Source organism: Gigantopelta aegis, chromosome 3 (genome assembly GCF_016097555.1).
Source record: "Gigantopelta aegis isolate Gae_Host chromosome 3, Gae_host_genome, whole genome shotgun sequence".
Classification (NCBI taxonomy): domain Eukaryota; kingdom Metazoa; phylum Mollusca; class Gastropoda; order Neomphalida; family Peltospiridae; genus Gigantopelta; species Gigantopelta aegis.
Window position 1 is genome coordinate 63,106,927 of NC_054701.1, and position 17,998 is coordinate 63,124,924.

Below are 17,998 nucleotides of genomic sequence, written 5' to 3' on the forward strand. Positions count from 1 at the left end.
GAATTTACTTTGGGGGTGGTTTAAGGGGCATTTGTTTGGGAAATCTTAAAGGGTTATATAAAGGAACTACTTGGTCCCGGGGGTGGTTTAAGGGGTTTCACTGTTAAGGTTGCATTAATGGGTTATATAAAGGAACTACTTTAGGGTGTATTTAAGGGGTTTTCACTGTTAAGGTTAAATTTAGAAGGCTGTATATGGAACTACTTGGTAGGGTTATTTAAGGGGTTTTCACTTTTAAGGTTGCCTTTAGAAGGGGTTTTCAAACCGGACATTCTACTTGGTAGGGTGTATTTAAGGGTTTCACGTTTGTCATTGTGGCGGTTTTTTTTTTTTTTTTTTTTTTTTTTTTTTTTTTTTTTTTTTTTTTTTTTTTTTTTTTTTTTTTTTTTTTTTTTTTTTTTTTTTTTTTTTTTTTTTTTTTTTTTTTTTTTTTTTTTTTTTTTTTTTTTTTTTTTTTTTTTTTTTTTTTTTTTTTTTTTTTTTTTTTTTTTTTTTTTTTTCTGTATGATGGTTGAAACTACTTAGATAGGCGTGTATATCAAACCGGACATTCTACTTGGTCCCGAGGGTGTCAGGTTTAGAGGGGTTTCACTGTATGATGGTTGAAACTACTTAGATAGGCGTGTATATCAAACCGGACATTCTACTTGGTCCCGAGGGTGTCAGGTTTAGAGGGTTTCACTGTATGATGGTTGAAACTACTTAGATAGGCGTGTATATCAAACCGGACATTCTACTTGGTCCCGAGGGTGTCAGGTTTAGAGGGGTTTCACTGTATGATGGTTGAAACTACTTAGATAGGCGTGTATATCAAACCGGACATTCTACTTGGTCCCGAGGGTGTCAGGTTTAGAGGGGTTTCACTGTATGATGGTTGAAACTACTTAGATAGGCGTGTATATCAAACCGGACATTCTACTTGGTCCCGAGGGTGTCAGGTTTAGAGGGGTTTCACTGTATGATGGTTGAAACTACTTAGATAGGCGTGTATATCAAACCGGACATTCTACTTGGTCCCGAGGGTGTCAGGTTTAGAGGGGTTTCACTGTATGATGGTTGAAACTACTTAGATAGGCGTGTATATCAAACCGGACATTCTACTTGGTCCCGAGGGTGTCAGGTTTAGAGGGGTTTCACTGTATGATGGTTGAAACTACTTAGATAGGCGTGTATATCAAACCGGACATTCTACTTGGTCCCGAGGGTGTCAGGTTTAGAGGGGTTTCACTGTATGATGGTTGAAACTACTTAGATAGGCGTGTATATCAAACCGGACATTCTACTTGGTCCCGAGGGTGTCAGGTTTAGAGGGGTTTCACTGTATGATGGTTGAAACTACTTAGATAGGCGTGTATATCAAACCGGACATTCTACTTGGTCCCGAGGGTGTCAGGTTTAGAGGGGTTTCACTGTATGATGGTTGAAACTACTTAGATAGGCGTGTATATCAAACCGGACATTCTACTTGGTCCCGAGGGTGTCAGGTTTAGAGGGGTTTCACTGTATGATGGTTGAAACTACTTAGATAGGCGTGTATATCAAACCGGACATTCTACTTGGTCCCGAGGGTGTCAGGTTTAGAGGGGTTTCACTGTATGATGGTTGAAACTACTTAGATAGGCGTGTATATCAAACCGGACATTCTACTTGGTCCCGAGGGTGTCAGGTTTAGAGGGGTTTCACTGTATGATGGTTGAAACTACTTAGATAGGCGTGTATATCAAACCGGACATTCTACTTGGTCCCGAGGGTGTCAGGTTTAGAGGGGTTTCACTGTATCATGGTTGAAACTACTTAGATAGGCGTGTATATCAAACCGGACATTCTACTTGGTCCCGAGGGTGTCAGGTTTAGAGGGGTTTCACTGTATCATGGTTGAAACTACTTAGATAGGCGTGTATATCAAACCGGACATTCTACTTGGTCCCGAGGGTGTCAGGTTTAGAGGGGTTTCACTGTATGATGGTTGAAACTACTTAGATAGGCGTGTATATCAAACCGGACATTCTACTTGGTCCCGAGGGTGTCAGGTTTAGAGGGGTTTCACTGTATGATGGTTGAAACTACTTAGATAGGCGTGTATATCAAACCGGACATTCTACTTGGTCCCGAGGGTGTCAGGTTTAGAGGGGTTTCACTGTATCATGGTTGAAACTACTTAGATAGGCGTGTATATCAAACCGGACATTCTACTTGGTCCCGAGGGTGTCAGGTTTAGAGGGGTTTCACTGTATCATGGTTGAAACTACTTAGATAGGCGTGTATATCAAACCGGACATTCTACTTGGTCCCGAGGGTGTCAGGTTTAGAGGGGTTTCACTGTATGATGGTTGAAACTACTTAGATAGGCGTGTATATCAAACCGGACATTCTACTTGGTCCCGAGGGTGTCAGGTTTAGAGGGGTTTCACTGTATGATGGTTGAAACTACTTAGATAGGCGTGTATATCAAACCGGACATTCTACTTGGTCCCGAGGGTGTCAGGTTTAGAGGGGTTTCACTGTATGATGGTTGAAACTACTTAGATAGGCGTGTATATCAAACCGGACATTCTACTTGGTCCCGAGGGTGTCAGGTTTAGAGGGGTTTCACTGTATCATGGTTGAAACTACTTAGATAGGCGTGTATATCAAACCGGACATTCTACTTGGTCCCGAGGGTGTCAGGTTTAGAGGGGTTTCACTGTATCATGGTTGAAACTACTTAGATAGGCGTGTATATCAAACCGGACATTCTACTTGGTCCCGAGGGTGTCAGGTTTAGAGGGGTTTCACTGTATCATGGTTGAAACTACTTAGATAGGCGTGTATATCAAACCGGACATTCTACTTGGTCCCGAGGGTGTCAGGTTTAGAGGGGTTTCACTGTATGATGGTTGAAACTACTTAGATAGGCGTGTATATCAAACCGGACATTCTACTTGGTCCCGAGGGTGTCAGGTTTAGAGGGGTTTCACTGTATGATGGTTGAAACTACTTAGATAGGCGAAACTACTTAGATAGGCGTGTATATCAAACCGGACATTCTACTTGGTCCCGAGGGTGTCAGGTTTAGAGGGGTTTCACTGTATGATGGTTGAAACTACTTAGATAGGCGTGTATATCAAACCGGACATTCTACTTGGTCCCGAGGGTGTCAGGTTTAGAGGGGTTTCACTGTATCATGGTTGAAACTACTTAGATAGGCGTGTATATCAAACCGGACATTCTACTTGGTCCCGAGGGTGTCAGGTTTAGAGGGGTTTCACTGTATGATGGTTGAAACTACTTAGATAGGCGTGTATATCAAACCGGACATTCTACTTGGTCCCGAGGGTGTCAGGTTTAGAGGGGTTTCACTGTATCATGGTTGAAACTACTTAGATAGGCGTGTATATCAAACCGGACATTCTACTTGGTCCCGAGGGTGTCAGGTTTAGAGGGGTTTCACTGTATCATGGTTGAAACTACTTAGATAGGCGTGTATATCAAACCGGACATTCTACTTGGTCCCGAGGGTGTCAGGTTTAGAGGGGTTTCACTGTATCATGGTTGAAACTACTTAGATAGGCGTGTATATCAAACCGGACATTCTACTTGGTCCCGAGGGTGTCAGGTTTAGAGGGGTTTCACTGTATGATGGTTGAAACTACTTAGATAGGCGTGTATATCAAACCGGACATTCTACTTGGTCCCGAGGGTGTCAGGTTTAGAGGGGTTTCACTGTATGATGGTTGAAACTACTTAGATAGGCGTGTATATCAAACCGGACATTCTACTTGGTCCCGAGGGTGTCAGGTTTAGAGGGGTTTCACTGTATGATGGTTGAAACTACTTAGATAGGCGTGTATATCAAACCGGACATTCTACTTGGTCCCGAGGGTGTCAGGTTTAGAGGGGTTTCACTGTATGATGGTTGAAACTACTTAGATAGGCGTGTATATCAAACCGGACATTCTACTTGGTCCCGAGGGTGTCAGGTTTAGAGGGGTTTCACTGTATGATGGTTGAAACTACTTAGATAGGCGTGTATATCAAACCGGACATTCTACTTGGTCCCGAGGGTGTCAGGTTTAGAGGGGTTTCACTGTATGATGGTTGAAACTACTTAGATAGGCGTGTATATCAAACCGGACATTCTACTTGGTCCCGAGGGTGTCAGGTTTAGAGGGGTTTCACTGTATGATGGTTGAAACTACTTAGATAGGCGTGTATATCAAACCGGACATTCTACTTGGTCCCGAGGGTGTCAGGTTTAGAGGGGTTTCACTGTATGATGGTTGAAACTACTTAGATAGGCGTGTATATCAAACCGGACATTCTACTTGGTCCCGAGGGTGTCAGGTTTAGAGGGGTTTCACTGTATGATGGTTGAAACTACTTAGATAGGCGTGTATATCAAACCGGACATTCTACTTGGTCCCGAGGGTGTCAGGTTTAGAGGGGTTTCACTGTATGATGGTTGAAACTACTTAGATAGGCGTGTATATCAAACCGGACATTCTACTTGGTCCCGAGGGTGTCAGGTTTAGAGGGGTTTCACTGTATGATGGTTGAAACTACTTAGATAGGCGTGTATATCAAACCGGACATTCTACTTGGTCCCGAGGGTGTCAGGTTTAGAGGGGTTTCACTGTATGATGGTTGAAACTACTTAGATAGGCGTGTATATCAAACCGGACATTCTACTTGGTCCCGAGGGTGTCAGGTTTAGAGGGGTTTCACTGTATGATGGTTGAAACTACTTAGATAGGCGTGTATATCAAACCGGACATTCTACTTGGTCCCGAGGGTGTCAGGTTTAGAGGGGTTTCACTGTATGATGGTTGAAACTACTTAGATAGGCGTGTATATCAAACCGGACATTCTACTTGGTCCCGAGGGTGTCAGGTTTAGAGGGGTTTCACTGTATGATGGTTGAAACTACTTAGATAGGCGTGTATATCAAACCGGACATTCTACTTGGTCCCGAGGGTGTCAGGTTTAGAGGGGTTTCACTGTATGATGGTTGAAACTACTTAGATAGGCGTGTATATCAAACCGGACATTCTACTTGGTCCCGAGGGTGTCAGGTTTAGAGGGGTTTCACTGTATCATGGTTGAAACTACTTAGATAGGCGTGTATATCAAACCGGACATTCTACTTGGTCCCGAGGGTGTCAGGTTTAGAGGGTTTCACTGTATGATGGTTGAAACTACTTAGATAGGCGTGTATATCAAACCGGACATTCTACTTGGTCCCGAGGGTGTCAGGTTTAGAGGGGTTTCACTGTATGATGGTTGAAACTACTTAGATAGGCGTGTATATCAAACCGGACATTCTACTTGGTCCCGATGGTGTCAGGTTTAGAGGGGTTTCACTGTATGATGGTTGAAACTACTTAGATAGGCGTGTATATCAAACCGGACATTCTACTTGGTCCCGAGGGTGTCAGGTTTAAAGGGGTTTCACTGTATGATGGTTGAAACTACTTAGATAGGCGTGTATATCAAACCGGACATTCTACTTGGTCCCGAGGGTGTCAGGTTTAGAGGGGTTTCACTGTATGATGGTTGAAACTACTTAGATAGGCGTGTATATCAAACCGGACATTCTACTTGGTCCCGAGGGTGTCAGGTTTAGAGGGGTTTCACTGTATGATGGTTGAAACTACTTAGATAGGCGTGTATATCAAACCGGACATTCTACTTGGTCCCGAGGGTGTCAGGTTTAAAGGGGTTTCACTGTATGATGGTTGAAACTACTTAGATAGGCGTGTATATCAAACCGGACATTCTACTTGGTCCCGAGGATGTCAGGTTTAGAGGGGTTTCACTGTATGATGGTTGAAACTACTTAGATAGGCGTGTATATCAAACCGGACATTCTACTTGGTCCCGAGGGTGTCAGGTTTAGAGGGGTTTCACTGTATGATGGTTGAAACTACTTAGATAGGCGTGTATATCAAACCGGACATTCTACTTGGTCCCGAGGGTGTCAGGTTTAGAGGGGTTTCACTGTATGATGGTTGAAACTACTTAGATAGGCGTGTATATCAAACCGGACATTCTACTTGGTCCCGAGGGTGTCAGGTTTAGAGGGGTTTCACTGTATGATGGTTGAAACTACTTAGATAGGCGTGTATATCAAACCGGACATTCTACTTGGTCCCGAGGGTGTCAGGTTTAGAGGGGTTTCACTGTATGATGGTTGAAACTACTTAGATAGGCGTGTATATCAAACCGGACATTCTACTTGGTCCCGAGGGTGTCAGGTTTAGAGGGGTTTCACTGTATGATGGTTGAAACTACTTAGATAGGCGTGTATATCAAACCGGACATTCTACTTGGTCCCGAGGGTGTCAGGTTTAGAGGGGTTTCACTGTATGATGGTTGAAACTACTTAGATAGGCGTGTATATCAAACCGGACATTCTACTTGGTCCCGAGGGTGTCAGGTTTAGAGGGGTTTCACTGTATCATGGTTGAAACTACTTAGATAGGCGTGTATGTCAAAGCCAGTGGTATTTCTCCAGACATTTGTTGTTGAGGAACATAAAAAGTTTGTTTTGTTTAATAACGACACCACTAGAGCACATTGATTTATATCAATCATCGGCTATTGGATGTCAAATATATGGTCATTTTGACACAGTCATAGAGATTTTTTTATTAGTATCAAGGGATCTTTTGTATGTACCATCCAACAGACAGGATAGCACATACCACAGCCTTTGATATACCAGTCGTTGAGAGACATAAGTATACATGGCTGCATCTGTAAAGTTAATCTGGGTGATGCAAAGCTCTGAGCCCCTACTGTGAAGCTCTTTCATTTAATTTTTATAAAAACAATTTATAAATGTAACAATTTTTTTTAACAAATGACATTATATTGAAAAATATTTTTGATATAATTATGTAGTTTATAAATCAATATCATTTGAGACTCAATGAAGTTTAGAGGTACAATTTCTGCCTGATTTGTTTGAAGAATGCAATTTTTTTCCGCAACATTTTGAGTTGTACAATTTTTTTTAGCCTTCTAGGCTTTTTATTTACGACTTACATGAATTTTAAGAACCTAGCTTTTTTTTTGCCAGTTATTTTTAAAATATTTCAATTGTAACATAACCATATGTCTGACACCATATAACCATAAATAAATTGTGGTGAGTGCGCCATTCCTTCCTTGTAATGGGCGGGACGTAGCCCAGTGGTAATGCGCTCGCTCGATGTGCGGTCGGTGTGGGATCGATCCCTGTCGGTGGGCCCATTGGGCTATTTCTCATTCCAGCCAGTACACCACAACTGGTATATCAAAGGCCATGGTATGTACTACCCTGTCTGTGGGATGGTGCATATAAAAGATCCCTTGCTGCTAATCGAAAAGAGTAGCTGATAAAGTGGCGACAGTGGGTTTCTTCTCTCACCATATGTCCTACGCTATATAACCTTAAATAAAATGTGTTGAGTGCATTGTTAAATAAAACATTCCTTCTTCCTTGTAACTGTTACCAAGGTAATGGTAAATGGCAGTATATGAAGGAGGAGAAGGCGACCGATTTCAAACATGAGATCACGGGACTGGAGCCGCAAGCTACGTACTATGTTATGGTGATTGGCGAAGACGAGGTAGGGATCACGGCGTCCAGCAAACAGTCATCGGTTGGCACGATGCCAGAGGAGAACAAAATGGCTGCCGTTGAAAGTGGTGAGTAACATAGTTTATCATAGTTTAATATAAACACAAAGGCCCAGTTGTTTAAAGCATAGCTATATTAACCCTACCGGCCTCGGTGGCGTCGTGGTTAAGCCATAGGACATAAGGCTGGTAGGTACAGGGTTCGCAGTCTGGTACTGGCTCCCACCGCGAGCGAGTTTTAACAACTTGGGGGGTAGGTGTATAAGCCACAAAACCCTCTTCTCCCTCACTAACCAATAACAATTAACAACTAACCCTCTGCCCAGATAGCTGAGGTGTGTGCCCAGGACAGCGTGCTTGAACCTTAATTGGATATAAGCACAAAAATAAGTTGAAATGAAATATTAACCCCGAGTTCGTCTAACATTTTTTAAAAATTGTTTTTGCACAGTTACAAAATAAACTTAAATTTTTTATTATGCATGGATACCTTTGTCTGTTCTAAATGAAGTTTTAACATTATGTCTTCAATTATTATTTGTATTGATTCAGTTGATTGGTTTTGAAAATTTATATTAACCACTGGTTAAGGTAACCAATGTTTTAACAACCGGCCCAAAGTGTATATTGATGGGATTGGAAATTATATAACACTTGTTTGCTTGGCATTTGACTGTCCTCGATGTTAGCCACACGACCACACAAGAAATCATACTCGTAGTTTAATAGAAACATAATAAAATGTATAGTGACTGCATTTAAACTTAAATTTATATAGCATTAGTTCGCTTGTTATTTGACAGTTCTTGATATTAGCCACACGACCACACACGAATCATACTCGTAGTTTAATAGAAATATGAAATATGTATTGAAGGGATTTGAACTTGTATAGCACTGGTTCACTTGCTATTGGACAGTCCTTGATGTTAGCCACATGACCATCCAGAAATCACATTTTAATAAAAACACAAAGTTTGTACTGACGGGATGTGAACCTTCCAAATGGTCAACCAGGAAACATACTCGTAGTTTAATAGAAACATAATAAAATATATATTGATGGCATTTGAACTGGTTCACTTGTTATAAAAACACAAATTAAGTATGTACTGACAGGATTTGAACCTACTACACTAATGAGCATGGTTTTTGACAGTCCATACAGGGCTCTCAATGGGGTGAGTTTTGTTTTAGCCAATTTTCACATAAGTAGAGAAATTCCTTGAAAATTATTCAACAGTCGCTAACTGAAAGAAAACACTGGCATAGGCCCAGCAGCTGCGATGTTTATATATATATATATATATATATATATATATATATATATATATATATATATATATATATATATATGGGTGTGTGTGCTCCCACATATTTTGGCACCTTCTTGTGCCTGTGGAAAGTTTTATTAGCCAAAGACTAAATGTTGTAGCCACTTTGTATAAAAATTAGCAAATGGTTAATTTGGCAATGGACAGGGTGATCCTTGCCATGACATAATTATACTTACGACCAAACAGAACATCTTCTCAATTTGTCTCCCCACTCAACACAAGGATGGATCCAGGATTTTTTAAAGGTGGGGGTCACAAAATTCTAAAAAGGGCAGTTTGAATTTGTCTAAGACATCATCTGTAAGGAAATTTAGAGGCATGCTCCCTGGAAAATTTTGAAATAAAGATGCTTAGTAATGCTTTTTTTCTATGCAGTTTAGGGTTATATATTGTGGATGATGAATTTAAAAAAAAAATTCATTAACAAGTGTACTTCAAAAAGAATCCATGTGACCCCCCCCCCCCCCCCCCCCCCCCCCGGATCTGTCAGTGCCCCAGTCCCTCCTTACTGTTATCTTCTTTGATTAACCACCTCCTCTATATATATATATATATATATATATATATATATATATATATTTATATACTTTAGTTCAAAATAATCAGAGAAATATAATCAGTATTATCACGTTTGTGTGTCATAATGATTTCACGTGCACAAGAAATGACGTAATTTTGGGAAACGATGTCATAACATAATGCAGTTTCCCTGGGTCTTAGCTATGTGTAATCACTTACCAAAATAACATCATTTCGTCGTCTCCTTCTAGTTATGTTTGAAACGTTTTGACATTCATAAAAATAATATTATGGATAATGTGGATAATAAAAAAATTATTACACTTGCTCTTGCTCGGCCAATAAAAAAATCCTGACACTCATTTCGTAAAATCAGTACGACACACAAGCTTGTATAATAAGTTCTCTGTAATTTATAGGCTAAAGCACTCTGTTCAGGACACACACCATAGCTATTTGAGCTTACCCTATTTTCTGAAGTACGTACCTTTTTGTTTGGCTTGCTACTGAGATGACCAAAAACACTGGATTGGTAAAATTGATAATTTAAACAAAAAGTTGTAAGATATTTGTAATTTATTGGTACAAAAAGAAGTAAAAGCCCCCAAAATATTTTACACTATCTAATAACCATTGATTTATTTTTCACTAATTGTTTATATAACATTTGTTTTGTAACAGGTATAGAACAAACAGGCTCAGGAAATGGAACAATGATGGATTATGATTTTGACGAGTATGAAGATTACGAACCCGAATTCAGTGAAAAAACTACAGAAAAATACACTAGTATTAGCCCCCCTGTCTTAAACACTACTGAAAACAGTTCTAGTGCAATGGAAAACAGCAATAAATCTCTGCCGATTCCAAGTGATGAAAATCATATGGAAATATCCGCTTCAGATTTTCAAAATACTACAGCATTGTTATACTCTACTACTACGACAAAATCCATGACTGCAAGCACTAGAATTAATACCACTGTAACTGTTTTAAGTAACGCCACAACTATTTCTTTTACAAGCAATGACAATAGAGAGAACATAAGTACTGTAACCACAAAGAAAAGTGAAGTGCTAATGAAAACCACTGTTAATTATGACCTGTCCAAATCTTCTGAAAAACAGGACCATACGACGGCTGTTCGATCTGATCAAGATCAGGTGACTAGGTTTACTGTTGTGCAAACTACAACAGATATGAAGAAAGCTAAAACCACAAGAACATCTCATCCTACAGATGATACTAGAGTTCATATTGTGACCAATGAAGTGTTCACTGTGACCTTGAAACCCAATGGTAGACCCAACCACTGTAAGTATTACTTTTTTTTTCACAATATTTTAGGTCAGGTCAGGTTATAGGGCTTTACGTGCACATTCAGAGCAAGCTGTTGTAGCGCACACCTGTCCTGGGCACAAGAGCCGACCTCGGCCGGCTTCTCTGTCCAGGACAGGATACAATATTTTAGGTCAGGTCAGGTTATAGGGCTTTACGTGCACATTCAGAGCAAGCTGTTGTAACGCACACCTGTCCTGGGCACAAGAGCCGACCTCGGCCGGCTTCTCTGTCCAGGACAGGATACAATATTTTAGGTCAGGTCAGGTTATAGGGCTTTACGTGCACATTCAGAGCAAGCTGTTGTAACGCACACCTGTCCTGGGCACAAGAGCCGACCTCGGCCGGCTTCTCTGTCCAGGACAGGATACAATATTTTAGGTCAGGTCAGGTTATAGGGCTTTACGTGCACATTCAGAGCAAGCTGTTGTAACGCACACCTGTCCTGTGCACAAGAGCCGACCTCGGCCGGCTTCTCTGTCCAGGACAGGATACAATATTTTAGGTCAGGTCAGGTTATAGGGCTTTACGTGCACATTCAGAGCAAGCTGTTGTAGCGCACACCTGTCCTGGGCACAAGAGCCGACCTCGGCCGGCTTCTCTGTCCAGGACAGGATACAATATTTTAGGTCAGGTCAGGTTATAGGGCTTTACGTGCACATTCAGAGCAAGCTGTTGTAACGCACACCTGTCCTGGGCACAAGAGCCGACCTCGGCCGGCTTCTCTGTCCAGGACAGGATACAATATTTTAGGTCAGGTCAGGTTATAGGGCTTTACGTGCACATTCAGAGCAAGCTGTTGTAACGCACACCTGTCCTGGGCACAAGAGCCGACCTCGGCCGGCTTCTCTGTCCAGGACAGGATACAGTATTTTAGGTCAGGTCAGGTTATAGGGCTTTACGTGCACATTCAGAGCAAGCTGTTGTAACGCACACCTGTCCTGGGCACAAGAGCCGACCTCGGCCGGCTTCTCTGTCCAGGACAGGATACAATATTTTAGGTCAGGTCAGGTTATAGGGCTTTACGTGCACATTCAGAGCAAGCTGTTGTAACGCACACCTGTCCTGGGCACAAGAGCCGACCTCGGCCGGCTTCTCTGTCCAGGACAGGATACAATATTTTAGGTCAGGTCAGGTTATAGGGCTTTACGTGCACATTCAGAGCAAGCTGTTGTAACGCACACCTGTCCTGGGCACAAGAGCCGACCTCGGCCGGCTTCTCTGTCCAGGACAGGATACAATATTTTAGGTCAGGTCAGGTTATAGGGCTTTACGTGCACATTCAGAGCAAGCTGTTGTAACGCACACCTGTCCTGGGCACAAGAGCCGACCTCGGCCGGCTTCTCTGTCCAGGACAGGATACAATATTTTAGGTCAGGTCAGGTTATAGGGCTTTACGTGCACATTCAGAGCAAGCTGTTGTAGCGCACACCTGTCCTGGGCACAAGAGCCGACCTCGGCCGGCTTCTCTGTCCAGGACAGGATACAATATTTTAGGTCAGGTCAGGTTATAGGGCTTTACGTGCACATTCAGAGCAAGCTGTTGTAACGCACACCTGTCCTGGGCACAAGAGCCGACCTCGGCCGGCTTCTCTGTCCAGGACAGGATACAATATTTTAGGTCAGGTCAGGTTATAGGGCTTTACGTGCACATTCAGAGCAAGCTGTTGTAACGCACACCTGTCCTGGGCACAAGAGCCGACCTCGGCCGGCTTCTCTGTCCAGGACAGGATACAATATTTTAGGTCAGGTCAGGTTATAGGGCTTTACGTGCACATTCAGAGCAAGCTGTTGTAACGCACACCTGTCCTGGGCACAAGAGCCGACCTCGGCCGGCTTCTCTGTCCAGGACAGGATACAATATTTTAGGTCAGGTCAGGTTATAGGGCTTTACGTGCACATTCAGAGCAAGCTGTTGTAGCGCACACATGTCCTGGGCACAAGAGCCGACCTCGGCCGGCTTCTCTGTCCAGGACAGGATACAATATTTTAGATTATTATTACTATAATACCTTTGATTTGTCACTTCATTGTGAGTGATTCTAATAACATTTGTTTTGTAATATAAATATTATATATATAAAATGTTCAAATACTAGGAAACACATTAATTTTATTGAAAAATCTTTAGAGGGTGACCAAATGCATCCATGTTTTGCAACCATAACTTTTTTTTATGGAGAATTGGCTGCTGTTTTGATGAATATATGTATGATGTAGATTTTTTTCTGTTTAATTAATACAAATTGAGTATTCCCTATTTACACCAGGTAGCAGTATTATTTTCATATTCTCAAGTTAATGATGGAATGATTATGCGTGGGATTAATTAATTTGTAATTTGTTACAAATAAATGTTAAAAAAGGTGAAATATTGCACTTGCAAATTTTGTAATAAGGCACCTTTAATATGAAGTTATAAGTTATTTCCTGTGTTCTTTTCCATTGTACAAAATACACTCATGACCTGTACCACATTAAAGCTACAAACTTTTAGCTGTTATTTGAAATACTCAGTTTTTATTGAATGAAAAAAAGAAGTTTGTTTTGTTTAACGACACCACTAGAGCACATTGATTTATTAATCATCAGCTATTGGATGTCAAACATATGGTAATTTTGACACAGTCTTAGAGCGGAAACTTGCTACATTTTTACATTAGTAGCAAGGGATCTTTTATATGCACCATCCCACAGACAGGATAGCACATACCACGGCCTTTGATATACCAGTCGTAGTGCATTGGCTGGGAAACATAGTCCAATGGGCCCACCGACGTGAATTGATCCTAGACCGACCGCACATCAGGCGTGCGCTTTACCACTGGGCTACGTCCTGCCCCATTATTGAATGAAGTCACTGAAAAAGCAATGTAATCCTTCGATAAAATGCAGAAAATTATGTCATTACAGACATGGGCGTTCGAACCGGGGAGGGGGGTGGGCAATTGCCCCCCCAAATTCGGGCAAAACAGTGGGGAAAATTCGGGCAGTTTTTATCTGGGTAAAATTTCGGGCAAATCAACCCCTCCAGCTAAATCAAAGAGTCCCCATACGCCCATGATTACAGATGATGACAAAGATGAAGCAAAGTGACATATGTATATATAAAACTAATTTTATTGGTGTATTACAGTGATAAATCGAATATAAACTTGCTTTGCTATACATTAATAAATTAGTCTTATCTAGCCGAAAATAACTAGTGATCAGAAAGAAAAAAAACTCGGAAAAAAAATAGACATAAAGGGAACTTGTAGACTCAAAAAAAGGGAACTTTTCCCTGAGTATATTTAGGTACAGCTCTGTATATTCACACAAAAAGAAAGAAAAAAGAATTCTTATACTTAACACATGTTAATGTTTGTATTATAAAGGGACCCCAAAGCTGAAAGGTGAGGAGACCATGACTGTCACGGTCAACACTGGAGAGGCATTAGATCTCATGTGCAGAGTGGATGGCAGCCCGGTTCCAAGTATCACGTGGCTGAGGAACGACATTCCCATAGTTTCTGGAGAAAGCGCCGTCGTCACGAGTTACAGCGGAATCCCCGATTCTCGGTTAGTTGTGCTCAAAACGGACGAGAACAGTGCAGGACTATTTAAGTGTGTCGCAGAAAACTATTTAGGTTTAGCCGAACAGAAGTTTTGGGTCATGTTGAAGGAAGTTCCTTGTGCTGTGGTAGGTAGCCATTCGGTGGTGTGGACGTCCTCCGTAACACTGCTAGTGTTGTGTGTTTTATCATCTGTACTGGTTTAACTCATCACAGAAAGGCCAGGGCTACTACAATGCTGTATCCATTCTTCATCTCTTTGCCATGCAGAGGCGGATCCAGAATTTTGTAAAGTGGGGGGGGGGTCTCAAAATTCTGAAAAGGGGCACGTCAAGAGTTTGTTGAAGGAAGGAAATGTTTTATTTAACGATACACTCAACACATTTTAATTATGGTTATATGGTTATGGACATATGGTTAAGGACCACACAGATATTGAGAGAGGAAACATGCTGTCGCCACTTCATGGGGTACTCTTTCCAATTAGCAGCAAAGAGATCTTTTATATGCACCATCCCACAGACAGGGTAGGACATACCACAGCCTTTGCGCGGTCGGTGTAGGATTGATCCACGTCGGTGGGCCCATTAGGCTATTTGTGTGGTTCTTAACCATATGTCTGACACCATATAACCATAAATAAAATGTGTTGAGTGCATCAATTTAAAACATTTTTCTTTCTTTCTTTCCATGGGCTGATGGAAGAAGCTACTAGTAGACACTCAACATATTTCAAACACTGCTATGCAGGCTTGAATTTGATGGGGGTTTTTTAACAAAGAAAGAATTGCACCAGAATCGTAAAAATTATATAATCTAGATATTTTGAGATTCCACCTCATAATCTTACAGCCTGGATTTATACAAATTATGCAGCATGACTGGAGCTTACAATGAAATGGTGCATAGTGTGATGCCACTTTATCAGGGGTGGGAATTGGTAAACTGTACAAAAAGAGGAAATCTAGAGGGGTCCCGGAAATTCATGAAATCCTAGGTTAAAATCTGTGCCATCTGACACATTTCGGAGGAAAGGACGATTAAAATGCGTGGAAACGCAATGTTCCATGAGAGGAAAACAGCTGATCCGAGGAGAATTCCCACCCCTGCTTTATACAATAGATGTGTCATAACGGAAAAATGGAGTACAGATATGGGATAGTAGTAGTCTTGGCTTGTGAAACTAGGTACAACATATTTTAATTGCTTGGTCCTAAAATATCAAGAATTGATTATTTTTAGGCTTGTGTTTTATTGTTGAAAAGAAACATGAAACAGATTAGAAGGCACAAGTCTTGGGTACACCCACAGTATGTTCACTATGTTTGAAAAATAGGAGGTTGTTTGAAAAAAGTATGAGGCTATATTTACCAAAAACAGAGAGGTTTATAACTGTAAGGCCAGCTTTACATTATTGAGAAATGTGCTTTTTCATATCTGTGTTTTTATGAACAGATTACTATGCACAATTTAACATTGTTGAAGTGTACTTTTCAACCAAAAGTAAATACTTTACAGAAAAATGACTCTTCGATCGACTTTTTATCAAGCATGCTGAATTGCATACATGGATAAAATGTTATATGCACTGTACTGATAAATTTGCATGTAATATCGCGTTAATGGAATGCGGTGACTAACAGACAGCATCTACATAGTGGTAGCAATAGTTACCAAAATCACTTACTCATGAACACACTGCATCCAGGATTTGTGCAAACCATGGGATCAATACTTTTGCTTTGAATTTGTGTAGATGATTACAAAATAGAATTGAGATGTATTTTTTTTTACTATTGTATTGTTTTTTTTACAAATTCTATGTCTAAAAAATTAAAATAGGATGGTAATCTGAATACTGCAGAAAGTAGAGGTAAAGGGAGATAACTACTGACTGAGGTCCAGTGGTAGCACATTTTGCATCTGAACTACAGTGTAACCTCTCAAAACCGGACCCTATGTAAACCGGAATTCCCTCAAAACCGGACATTTTTCACGGTCCTTTTTTAAAAATCAATACAGAACTTAACCTCTCTAAACAGGATACCTCTTAAAACCAGACATTTTTCTTGGTCCCTAGGGCGTCCGGTTTAAACGGTTTTACTGTAGTTTTTGATACACTATAGAACCAGTACAGATAATCCAAACTTCATGTAAATGTTTATGTACATAAATTATTAGTGTTTCTAATACTTACTGAAAGCATTTTTGCTCATTTCATTTTCTTTGCCTTTCATTTTTTACCATATAATACTAGTCCAGCAAGGTGACTGTGCTGTTATATATATATATATATATATATATATATATATATATATATATATATATATATATATATATATATATATATATATATATATATATATATATATATATTGACTTTCAATGAACATGATAATAAACAATGTGCTTAAATGTTTATTTTGATGAACTACGCACAATACTTATTGCTTTCTCCACCCACTCTACTACTGGCATGGGCGTATGGGGACTCTTTGATTTAGGGGGGCTGGAGGGGGTTTTCCCGAATTTTTCCCACCGTTTTGCCCGAATTTGGGGGGGGGGGCAATTGCCCCCCCGGGTCATACGCCCATGACTACTGGCATATTCATGAAGGGTAAAGTTGGTTTTGTTTAACGAAATCACTAGAGTACATTGATTAATAATGCCCTCCTATAGACGAGGCACTAGAGATTCATGGAATTAATCACCGTTTTGCCAGATGCACTTACAAATGAAGGAAATGCTTTATTTAATGATGCACTCAACACATTTTTTATTTACGGTTATATGGCATTGGACACATGATTAAGGACCACACAGATATTGAGGGAGAAAACCCGCTGTTGCCACTTCATCGGCTACTCTTTTCGATTAGCAGCAAGGGATCTTTTATATACACCATCTCATAAGACAGAATAGCACATAACACGACGGCCTTTGATGTACCAGTCGTGGTGCACTGGCTGGAGTGAGAAATAGCCCAATTGGAGATGCACTTTCGAATGCATTGTGCAGATATATTTTGACCATGCATAACAGTTTCGTCTGCGGAGGAATTTGGCTAAAAAAAAATTGTATTACCAACAAGGGATCATTTACATGCATTTTTCCACAGATAGGAATGTACATACCACAGGCTTTGATATACCAGTCATGGAAGCACTGCTTGGAATAGAAAACAAACCCATTCACAGAAAGTGTCCAAATAAGTCACGATTGTATTATTCTAGTTAAGCCTAAAATACTTGCAGGGAATGTTTTTATGAATTTGTACTAATTTTTAGTATTGACCAATTTATTGCAAATATACATTTCTGTTTTCTAACCATTTAAGGAATTTATGTAATTTTTATGTCATGTGCCAAATATTTGTTGCAACTTTTACAAATTAAAACCAGCTTTTGAAATATTGTTTGAAGCATTATTCTCTGTTGTCTCAGCTTTACAAATTAGTTCTTGAATTTGTCATTGCAGTGGATCTCAAGAATATCAGACAACTTATCTTGTTGCATTGTCTCCCTTTTCCTTCTATAAGGCACACCAACACAAATCAGTTAGACCTCAACTCCACAAGATTATTTTTACCAATAAAAATGTTTGGAGCAATATCTGGTCCTGGACGATCCATCGAGGTGTTCGTTTTGT

The 17,998-nt window shown here is 40.5% G+C and overlaps 1 protein-coding gene across 1 annotated transcript; it reads left to right on the forward strand.

Annotated features, from left to right (window-relative positions):
• The first annotated feature begins 7,455 nt into the window (after positions 1-7,455).
• LOC121391625 (hemicentin-1-like) lies at positions 7,456-14,805 on the forward strand. Its single transcript, XM_041523191.1, has 3 exons — positions 7,456-7,671; positions 10,140-10,772; positions 14,174-14,805. Exons 1-3 carry the CDS (start codon positions 7,500-7,502, stop codon positions 14,554-14,556), a joined length of 1,188 nt encoding a protein of 395 aa, XP_041379125.1. The 5' UTR covers positions 7,456-7,499; the 3' UTR covers positions 14,557-14,805.
• The last annotated feature ends 3,193 nt before the right edge of the window (positions 14,806-17,998 follow it).

What these genes read in the sequence shown, in the direction of transcription:
- LOC121391625 (XM_041523191.1), top strand. Translation starts at nt 7,500, where the DNA reads ATGAAGGAGGAGAAGGCGACCGATTTCAAACATGAGATCACGGGACTG. An exon ending in AATGGCTGCCGTTGAAAGTG is followed by an intron (nt 7,672 to 10,139) that starts GTGAGTAACATA and finishes GTTTTGTAACAG; the next exon opens with GTATAGAACAAACAGGCTCA. An exon ending in CAATGGTAGACCCAACCACT is followed by an intron (nt 10,773 to 14,173) that starts GTAAGTATTACT and finishes TGTATTATAAAG; the next exon opens with GGACCCCAAAGCTGAAAGGT.